At 34.8% G+C, this 11,570-nt stretch overlaps 1 protein-coding gene across 1 annotated transcript in view; it reads right to left on the bottom strand.

The window, feature by feature from the left end:
- The window catches only part of KTN1 (kinectin 1), a 132,607-nt gene that overhangs the window by 9,428 nt on the left and 111,609 nt on the right, over nucleotides 1–11,570 (bottom strand). Inside the window, exons 38-43 of the mRNA XM_003794397.3 lie at nucleotides 10,455–10,526; nucleotides 9,820–9,903; nucleotides 9,579–9,662; nucleotides 6,913–6,996; nucleotides 4,819–4,911; nucleotides 3,891–4,011 (exon numbers count right to left, since the gene is read on the bottom strand). Of these exons, the coding sequence (XP_003794445.1) occupies nucleotides 3,891–4,011; nucleotides 4,819–4,911; nucleotides 6,913–6,996; nucleotides 9,579–9,662; nucleotides 9,820–9,903; nucleotides 10,455–10,526 (538 nt within the window). The remainder of the gene's footprint in view (nucleotides 1–3,890; nucleotides 4,012–4,818; nucleotides 4,912–6,912; nucleotides 6,997–9,578; nucleotides 9,663–9,819; nucleotides 9,904–10,454; nucleotides 10,527–11,570) is intronic.

Genomic DNA, 11,570 nt, shown 5'->3' with positions numbered 1-11,570 from the left:
AAAAAAAAAAAAAAAAAAAAATTGACCTTGGGCAAGAATTTATGAGGAAGACCCCACTGGCAATGGAGCAACAACAAAAATAAATAAATGAGACCTCATCAAGTTAAAAAGCTTCTGCATAGCAAAGGACACAATCAACAAAGTAAACAGACAACCTTCAGAATGGGAGAAGACACTAGCATGTTACACATCAGACAAAGGGCTAGTGACCAGAATACGAAGAGAACTAAAGCAAATCAACAAGAGCAAACAACCCCATTAATCGCTGGGCAAGAAACATGAACAAAATCTTATCCCAAGAAGACAGATAAATGGCCAACAAGCACATAAAAAGTGTTCATTGTCTCTAATCATCAGACAAATGCAAAAGAACCACCTCAAGATGTCACCTAACCCCAGTGAGAATAACCTACATCAGGCATCCTCAAACTATGGCCAGCGGGCCACACTGGGTGTTTTTGCCGCTGCTGCCTGTCCTGCTTAGCAGCCAACTCATCCCGGGGCCCGAACTCCGGCCCGCCAACGATCTGAGGGACAGTGAACTGGCCCCCTGTTTAAAAAGTTTGAGGACCTGTGGCCTACATCATAAAGTCTCAAAGCTACACATGCTGACATGGGTGAGGAGAGAAGGGGAACAGTTTTCACTGTTGCTGGGAGCACGCTCTAGCAATCTTTTTGGAAAGAAGTATAGAGAATCCTCAAAGAGGTAAAAGTAAACCTGCCATTTGATCCCACAATCCCATTACTAGGTACCTATCCAGAAGGGGCAAAAAATCATTTTCCCATAAGGACAGTGGCACTTAAATGTTTATAACAACTCCATGCACAATTGCAAACATGTGAGAACAACCCAAGTGCCTATTAACCCCTGAATGGACTAATGGATGGTGCGATATGTATAGTATGGAGCACTATTCAGCCACACAAAGACCAGACACTTTGCATTATGGGCAGCGCCTGTGGCTCAAAAGGGTAGGGCACTGGTCCCATATGCCAGAGGTGGAGGGTTCAAACCCAGCCCAGGCCAAAAACGGAAAATAATAAAAAAAGGAAAAAGTACATACTCAGTACTAAGCTAAAACTAGGAGATCAAGAATTATAGGCCCACATGAGGAAAAACACAATAAAATTCAAGAAGTGGGGTAAGGGAAAAGGTTCTAATGGGTACAATACAGGAGCATCTGGCAACTTTCTGGGTGAAGGACTCAAATACAACTCTGACTTTACCTTACAAATGTGAACAGTATAACCTAATCATGTGTACCCTCATTTTAACCCGAAATAAAATATACATATGCATATATATATATGTAAAAAGCAATATAAGCTCTGTTGAAAAACTTAAAAAGTAAATTAAAATCAGCAATTAAAAATAATGTGTAATTTATATTTTCAATAATGCCAACACATTAATAAGCATAGTTTTAGACATGGCTCACTTGTTCTTCATTTCAGGCCTTAGCATACAGATGTATATATTCCGTGAATAGTTACATATTTACTCATATATGTATACGTATATGTGATACATAATCAGTTGATATTATTATATTCTTTATAAAATGTGGCATTTCCACTGAATATTATATTTTGTTTTATTAAAATTCTCTATAAAGCCAAAGTGCTGGAAATGATTTAGTTCTAAAATAAAAACTACCCAGTCTCCCATCACCAAAAAATAACTGTTACCACTAACACTTTGATTTGGAGGAGGCACATTTTTTTCTGTTGTATATGTATAAAATTGAGACAAATGGAAATAATGTTTTAAACTCTTTATATATTTTGCCAAATTGCTTTTAAGAAAGTTTGGTCTCATTTAAATTTACAGCATTAGTGAATGAGAACGTTTACCTAATGATATCCTCAGCAAGTTTATATATTCTATTTCTTCTAATGTTTGCTAATTTTATAATGAGAAATGATTGTGAATGTGATTTTTAAAAATATTTAGTGAAAATTTAAAAATGTTAATACTGTATACCAGGATTTAGAAAAACGAGATTAGTATTTATCATCTCATTTTTAAAAACAGCTTTCCCCCTTCCTGAATATGCACATCCAGCAGTGCCTACATGTAGAGAACACAATGAGCAAAAACAATGCTAATACTGACATTTAGGGGTATAAAAGAACTATGAGAAAATGCATTTACATGTAAAAAGGCACTGTCACTGTCAATAAGGACCATAAATGTTTAGGAAGGAAAAAAAAAATGTTAAAGAAATCCCTGAGATGCTGAAAAGAGAATGAGAGGTCTAAAAGGAAGGAGTAATAGATAATCTTATAATTATTTAAGCTCTCTAGAAATGAAGCCCTTTCCTTGTAATGGAAAGGCCTATTGACTAACTTTAGTGTATTTATCATATTTCATAGCTACTTTTAGTACTGTAGATGCAAAAGAAAAACATGTATTATTACTAGATCTAGCAATTAGGCAATCATTAATGATTTTAGCAAAAAATGATTTCACTAGACTGGCAGGAAGTGAAACCATTCTAGAGTGTGTAAAGAAATTAACAGCACGAAAAGTAGATACTCTCAAATAGTACACTAAAACATTAGAGTGATAACCTGAAGGATAAGCAAAGTTAAAGACAAATGCACGTTTTCAAGACTGAACAGAAGAACCTTTAAAGAGAGGAAGGTTGAAGTCATGGAAAGGAGAGATGGGAAAGTTGCCCCATGAAGCAGAAAGCTTCATGGGCAAGTGGGAAAATGTGCAGAAGCTTGCCACTAGGAAATTGGGAGAGATTAGCTTACCAAAGATAAACGATTACGATGACATATAATTACTTTTGCTGAGTTATGTTTAAAAAAAAAGGCTGGGTTTATTATCTGGAAAGTCTTTTTAAAGGTTAACTAAGTTGAGTTAGCTAGCATTTTAAAGAGCAGACTAGGCAGGCCAGAGGACAATTATTCTACGAAAGTGACACAGAATGTCCCAGTAACATCAAACTGAAGTCTATCTCAACTTTTCCAGGACACCTACCCTATTCCTGAGGTCTTTATATAGTCATCACAGTTTTAAATGTGGGTTTTAAAAGGGATAACCCAATGATCAGCTGCCCCTTTGGGTCTCCAGGACATCATGATAATTTTAGGGCAAAGAGCTCAAAAAAAAAAAAAAATCTATTTCCATGTATATATGAAATATTCCAATTACCATAGGCAGTGTGACTTGAGTCATTCATACAATGAACAAAACCCAGGTAATTAAAAAAAAAAAATCAAATTCACTACTTGGAATACACATCATTTTTAAATGCTACCAAATCTGAGCTTTCCAAGGTAATATAGGCAATAAAAGCTCAAAATGACTTGGTTAAAGATGTGTTTATTTACCCTCAAGTAAAACTCTCCATATTAAGAGTTAAAGAATGAATTTGTTACATTTCCTGCGATAAAAGCAAACTCAAATAAAACCCAGCTTCCAATTCAAAGAAACTGTGATGATTTGACTTTCAGGTCAGGAGTCTTTCTTACCTTATAAAAATGTTTGATCACTTTATTTTAGGAGGGAGGGAAGGAGGAAGAAAGGGAAGATTTTCCTTCAATTAAGATCAGAACTAACAGACCATTTGCAGGGATTATGGCAATAAACAAAACCCAAGTAGCCAATTTACAAGAGAGTCTGATTAAAAGATCAAATGAGGCAAAGGTAAAGGTTTTTCCCCCTCTAAGCTACAAGGCCTTCAAAATACATACAACATGGAAATAAAGATCCAAGAAAGCTAAAGTTTGTCATCTGGAAGTTCTGAGAGAGAGAAATAGGAAATACCTCCTCTAATGAAATCAAAGTATCCTTTCCTTCTTATATAATAAATATACCTTATATTCATATATAGACACACTATGTCCATTACCTATGACTAGACAGCAATACTTACCCAAGTCCTGGTAGTGTTCTTTTTCCTTCGTCAGCTGTTGGTTTACTGCCTGAAGCAGCTGCTGTAGCTGTGTTACAGTCTGGTTTAGACTTACAGACATTGTCTCCTTCTCAGAAGACTCCTGCAAAGAAGAGGAAAGTGATGAAAAACTCTGTACATAAGGAAAAGGAATTTGCAATCAAAACCAGAAAATACAAACCAAAAAAAAATAGGAACAACATGAAAATTAACAACAGCAAAAACCACACAGACATACTGTTTGCTAGTGAGCAGTATAAATTAGTTGGCACCAAAGAAAATTGTGTTGTAAATGTTGTCACTTAGCCACAGAGGAAAAAAATCTAGAATCTATGAATATCAGAAATAAATTTTTCCTTTCAGAGGAAAAAAAAAAAAAAAAAACTTGCCCAGAAAAGGAAAGCACATTCAAAAGGGTAAAAATAGTTAACATATATCAAGCTCTTATTAAGTGTCAGGCACCCCTGCTACCCACTACTTTAAATATCTCATATATTAACTAATTTATTCATTTCAATAACCCTACAAGATAGACAAGGTACGATTACCTGCACCTTCTACAAACCATATTCAGGGCAACTGAAGCACAGAATGGCTAAGGAATCTGCCCAGCTGTATGGCTACTAAGCGGCAGAGCCACAGTTCAAACACAGGCAGTCCAGCTGCAAAACCCACACTCTTAGCAGTGTACAACAACTCTCTCCACACAGCCTTAATATTAGTATGATGTCTCACTAAGCTGAAGTGGAAATAAACAGCAACAAAACACTGCCTTTTAGAGACAGGACATTTTGAAGAAAAGATTATCTTTAGTGCAGAGTACAGCAGAACTAACGGAAGCAACATTTCCTACTCAGAGGAGGATCTTACACACTGTTCTTCATAGTTTAGGGTTAAAGAAAATACATACTGTTTCTGAGGAAACATCACTATTCTCAATAACAGTCGTGTCTCCAGCAGCTTTTACTATCTTTGACTGGATAAGATCTAGTGACTGTTGGGCCTGGAAGGAAAGCAGTATAATTACTAAATAATACACCCAAGAAATAAACACACACAAAATGAGTGATTCTGTTACATATTTTGTAAAAGGTAAGTTCCTCCCGAAATACAATATAAAGTTATTTTCCAAAAATGAAAATAGCTTTATCCCTCTAGATCAGCAGTTCTCAACCTGTGGGTCACAACCCCTTTGTAACAATGAAAATACACTGCAGCATGGGAAGGTTGAGAACCACTGCTCTAGATGAAGATTATAAAATTACATGCTGCCTTACTAAAAAGTTCAAAGTATACAGAAGCTATATAAAGAAATTAATAACAGAGATAACAACAGCTGATACTTAGGTTAGTATTAAACTAGATTAGGAGTTAGCCAAATCTGGCCCACAGTCTGTTTTTATATAGCTCACAGTTAAGAATGGTTTTACTTTTTAAAAGGGCAATGTTAAAGAAATAAAGAATATTTGACAAAGACCAAATGTGGCCATGTAGCTATTTTTGAGCCCTAGTCCAGCTCCCTCACTATGCATATTATGCACTTGGAGAAAACTGGCTGAAAATTTTATATAAGTCGGTTTTAGTGTACATGCTGTTTCTTATCAGCCTGTTTTACAAAGTATTTTGTTAACCCTTTTTTTTTTTTTTGCAGTTTTTGGCCGGGGCTGGGTTTGAACCCACCACCTCCGCTCTGGCATATGGGGCTAGCGCCCTACTCCTCTGAGCCACAGGCACTGCCCTATTTTGTTAACTTGTTTTTAGCCAATATTCATGTGCCCTTTCAATGGAGTGTTGCACAGTACTTTTGTCACATAGATAAGGGGCAGTTAACTGTCACCTATCATTGCTATTTTAATGACCATAAATAACATGACATATCTTTGAGCACCAGTTTTACATCTTCAAAATGCTTTCTGAGAAACTACATTGCTAGACTAAAACTGCATGTTCTATATTCTGATAAGGTCAAAAATTAAAATCATGTATCAAAGTAAACTGACTGCTCAACCTTAAAGTGCATTATCTTATTAAAGTCTGGGTTCGACAACAAATTTCCTAAGTTCGTATGTTATCTGTAAGAAAATATAGCAGTTCTGGATCCCTAGACTTCCATGTAACAATAAGTTATAAACATAATTAATAAAAATATTTCTATTAATTTTTTAAAAAGATTCTATTTTTAAAATGAGATACTACATACCTTTAAAAATCTATTAGAATGCCAAGTATTAAAATGTTTGCTAGTACTCAATATTGGTGAGGGTACAGGAAAACAAGTACTCTGATACCATGTTAGGAGAAATATAAATCACTATTGAATTTTGGGATTCAATTTACGAAAACTATCAAAGTTTAAGATGTGCATACCCCGGTTCCTGCAATCCTCCCAAAGTTACTGGTTTTGTTAATGGGCGTATCTCCCATAAACACTATCATAGCTCTAAAGCAGCTTTGATATAAGCGTATGTGAATTTTACTAAAAATTTCAAGAAAGGAATTATATTTAATCTGTCAAACTAATGCAAAGAAATAAGAAATGTAGTCCTGAAAACCATCCATTTGCATATGAGATCTGGAAAATGTACTTGTACAAAGAAATAAATGAAGAGAAATTTCTGAAACCCAAAAATTTATACATCTTTTAGATTTTAGTTTTATACGAAAGACCAATAAAAATGTACTTTGTAAATGACTAGTCAAATCCCAATTTAAAAACTATATGGATACAATGAAATTTTAATGAGTAACTCTATTTAAACTTAAGAATCTTACTTTGTAATTTATAAAACAATAATATAAATGTGATGAAATAATAAAGTGGATTAATAATCATGGAAAAATGAACCAAAAAATTTAGTTCCAAACTTTAAAACACTTAAATTTATGAACAAGTTAATATAATGATGCAAAAGAATAAATCCAGAAATAGCAGCGCATTTGCTTAAAAACCAAGGCACAATACAGCCTCGTGATACTGCATCTGTAGGTCAAGCAATGTCATTACCTTATGCAAATCACCAGCTACCTTCTGTCTTTCACTTTGTTCAGTTCTAAGTTTTGTGCGTGTTTCATTTAACTGTGTCTTCAACTGTAAAAATAAAGGAACACCATTATTAGTTCAATTTGCATCCTTCTTTGATTATGCTGCTACCTCTAGGACTAAAGAATAAACAACACTGCTATCAGTCATGATGCACAGCAGGTCAGCCAACATGCTGCTCCTGATGTACAGAAGAGCTGAGCAGTGGGGCTTCCTACCTATGCAGCTCATCATAAGAAAAGCCACAGAAAGAAACTAGAGTTCACGGTGGAATACTACATTCGCAAAAACAAAGCCATCAAATTCCAGTAAAGTGCCATTTAAAAGTATTCCTATTTATATATAGTAGTTACTGAAATTATTCCAAATTTACAGGCAAACAGATACTTTGTCTACTTGTTTTTAAACGCTTTCTTCATCTATACATGTCAATTAAAAAGAGTCAACTATGTAATATTTTGAAAGATATTAAATGAAAGACTACAAATCCAGCAAAATAAAAACTCCCAAAATTTTACATGTTCACCATCCTTTAAAATTTCACTAAAGAGAGCAGTGCAAGACTACACTGGCCTAAAATATACCAATAAAAAATGTTTTAAGATACACTTCTCAATAAACAACTTGTCAGACAAGAACAATTATAAAATTCCATAAAACTCTAGTGCCAATACACAAAGCTTCTTCTCTTGACAACTCATCAGATTTAACATGAACAAGGGAAATGGGGTATACTTCCCAAAAAATAACTCTCATTATTATACATTCAACAAATTATTTCTGCTTCCCACTCATAGGCATAACTTTCCAAACAGTTCTGTAGACTCCAAAGGGGAAAACATAAGACAGTAACATTTAAAATTGGAGGGAGAATTAATAGGGGACATTCCACTTGGAAAATTTATCAGAATTCCATTTAAATATGCAAATCATTTTTACTACTCTTAACTGAGTTTTAATACTCTATGTCAGATAAATTAACCTTTTGGCTCAAGAACACAAAGTACAGATAAAGCAAACAAAATTATTCTATCTTAAAATGTGGCAAACAGTTATCCTTCCTGAGCAAAAACTAAAATAAAGATTCGAAATTCAAGATCAAAATATAAAAAGCAAACACCATTCAAAATGGTCTCTTGACAGAAGCAGAAGGGCAAGAAATACAAACGGCAATCAGGCTGAATGGAGATGCATTCACAGTCCTTAATGTCTGATGTTACTGTTGAGTTGGCCACTGAGCACAAAAGTTAAAAAGAAAAATCCACAACTAGTTCGAAATGATTTTTTAAAAACAATCAAAGGGTAAGGGCTTGCACCCAAGGTATATAATCATCCTAATCTGTGTAATGTATAGCAACCACATGTATAAAACTAGTCTTATATTGCAGTGGAAATGAGTTCAATTAAAGAAAGACATTAATAAATCAGGTTTTAAAAATAAATGAATGAATGAATTGAGGTGTAGGGGGTGTGTGTGTGAATGAATGTGTCTAGGGTTCTGTGTGTGTACAGACTGAGCATCCCTAATGGGAAAATCTGAAATCCAAAAACCTGAAACTTCTTAAGTGCTGACATGATGCTCAAAGGAAACATTCACTGGAGCATTTCTGACTTGGGATTTTCAGATAAACAATGCTGAACCACTAAACATATAACGCAAATATTCCAAAATCTAAAAAAATCCAAAACTTTTCTGGTTCTGAGCATTTTGGACGAGGAACACATAACCACTATTTCACACAGCCCTACTCTGACGACTAATTCCCATAAAACACTGGCATAGCACAGAAGACCAACCACAAATGAATGCGTTAAGAACTTTTCTTTAGTACATACAGCAGTGCTAATGAGAAAATTCCAAGCTGAGCACAGTTAACTTTGGATAAGGAGAAAATTTACTGTAATCTTTTGAGAGCTTATTCAGGTATTTTTAAAAGATCTAATCCTGTGCTGTAGCAAATTTTAATTCACAGTTAGATATGAATGAAACAGAGAAGATAGCCATCCCTGTCCAATAGCTAAATCTGTCACAGTGTACATGTCTGGAAAACCTAAAAATCAGAAAACAGGGTACTATATGTCTTAAGACATTTAGCTAACTTTAGTTATCTCGAAATCTGTGCTCTTAGTAATATGTTAATAAAAAATTTTACAAGTTTGATATTTGTAATTTATAGAAACACCCATTAAAAATTAGAAGCTTGATTTAGATGACTGTCCTGGAACGAAATGAAGACTGTGTATCTTTAACCTTCTATAACTCCCAAGTTAGATACTAAGAGGCCCAGATAGTCTGCAAAGAGAATCTTCATAACACAGCTAATCTTTGCTGTTTCTTTATTCATTGAAAACAGTGCTGCTTGAGAAACTGGTTTTACTAAACATGAAAAATTTTGAAAAAGATTTGGAAGCCAAACATGCCATTGTTAGAAGCTAAGAAAAGAAGGATCATAGGCATCAGCAAAGAAGATCATCTTTGGAGTCATCAGAATATAAAGATTATCTGAAACTTACAAAAATGCCAAGCTAAAGATGTTAGCAAGGAAAAAAAAGTTTGGATGGTTTCTCCACATGTCACCACAAGTGCTTTCACAGCCTACTTGATACCCAGTGGAGGACAAGCTTCTTACCAAATTTAGCTCTTCATTCTGTCTTACTGCTTCAGAATATGAATCATCAAGTTTTTTCTGCAATTCAGTCAACAGATCTTTCAGCTGCAATGAAGTTTAGAGTTTAAGATTGATCTCCTTATGATATCCCATGTTTTGTATGCTACTTGGAAGCTCTGCCACAAACAACTTAAACTGAAATACTGTTTTAAACTTAATTTGAACTGAGACGCCAAGTGTTTAAAAATTTTGTTGTAAGTACCTCTCTGACTTCTGTAACATAGGTAGATCGTTCAATTTCTGCCTTCTCTAGTTCCATCTCCAAATGTTCTCGTTCTTTTCTTAACTAGTAATGCAAGAAGGAAAAGTTAACACATTTATAAGACTTTCTTTTATGATGTTTCCCCACAACAAGTCATGACACTTAACAATATAAAATGATATCAACTCAAACACCACCCAAGATATTAAAAGCATAACTATTTTTGTTTTGTCTTGAGACAGAGTTTCACTCTGTCACCCTGCGTAGAGTACTTGTGGTATCATAGCTCACAGTAACCTCAAACTCTTGGGTTAGAGTGATCTCTTGCCTCAGCCTCCCAAGAAGCTGGGACTGCAGGTGCCTGCCAGTTCTTCTATTTTTTCTTTCTTTCTTTCTTTTTTTTTTAGGTAGAGACAGGGTCTCACTCTTGCTCAGGTTGGTCTTGAACTCCTGAGTTCAAGCGATCCACCTGTCTTGGCCTTCTAAAGTGCTAGGATTATAGGTGTGAGCCACCATGCCTAGCCTAAAAGCACAACTATTATCATCAGAAAAAAGTAATCTTAAAAGATCTTCAGATAATTCTTAAAGCTAAAGATGACTCCACAGTTAGCAAGTCAAATGATCAAATAACATACATTTTCAATATCCTTATTTTCTCTTCTTAATTGCTCTAGCTCTTGTTCTGAAGATATAAATGATGACTGCATCTGAAATGTGAAACAATTACATGACTAAGTAAATTACCAAGAAGATAGTCTCTACCTTGTGGCATAATAAATTAAAAGACACTTTAGAAATTTTGAAATGCATCTTATTTAAAGCCACACTGAATTTTTAAAAGACCCTAAACACGAGTCTCATTTAACTTCACTTAGATTGTGGTCAAAACCTACTACAGTTGGCCCATCTAAAAGTGCTTAATTTTTTATTAGCAATGAACAGAAAATCTGCTGTATTTAACACCCAGATGCATTAACACTGAGTACCATTAGCATCTCTAAATTCTGTACATGTTGGCTCAAGAAAATAAGAGATGGTACTCTGTACCACACCCAAGAAATGGGAGAAAAATTAAGGTTGCAAAGTAGCTCTCATGTGCCATGAATAGAAGAGTGACTTAAAATTTCTTCTTAAATTCTATAGCTTGAGTTAAATACCAATATTTTATAACTAATTTTTTTAAATTTCAAACTATTAAGGGGGTACAACTGTTTTAAGGTGCATGAATCACTTTTGTAATGCTTGAGTCCCTGCTATGGGTGTGCCCATCACCCAAATAGTGTTCACTGAACCCATTAGGTAAGTTTCTGTCCCTCCCTTCTGCATGATTTCCACTGAGTTTTACTTCCCTCTGTGCTCACCAGTCAGTTCCAATTAAATAGTGAGTACATATAGGGCGGCACCTGTGGCTCAAAAGGGTAGGGCGCTGGCCCCATATGCCGGAGGTGGCAGGTTCAAACCCAGCCCAGGCCAAAAAAAATAAAAATAAAAATAAAAATAAAAAGTGAGTACATGTGGTGTTTGTTTTTCTTCAAAGAATGGTCTCCAGTTCTATCCAGATTGTTGCAAAAGGTATTAATTCATCTTTCTTATAGCTGAGTAGTAAGTACTCATGGTATACATGTTAATCCACTTATGAATTAAGAAGCATATAACTAATTTTGAACCCAGAATTCTTCACCACATGATATTACATAGTAGTTCTATAACTAGCATTTTACATTCTATTTCCTTACCCTTTAGTCATACTC

Source organism: Otolemur garnettii, unplaced genomic scaffold (assembly GCF_000181295.1).
Source record: "Otolemur garnettii isolate 467f Iridium unplaced genomic scaffold, OtoGar3 scaffold00081, whole genome shotgun sequence".
Lineage (NCBI taxonomy): Eukaryota > Metazoa > Chordata > Mammalia > Primates > Galagidae > Otolemur > Otolemur garnettii.
This window is presented reverse-complemented; position numbering and strand designations above follow the sequence as displayed.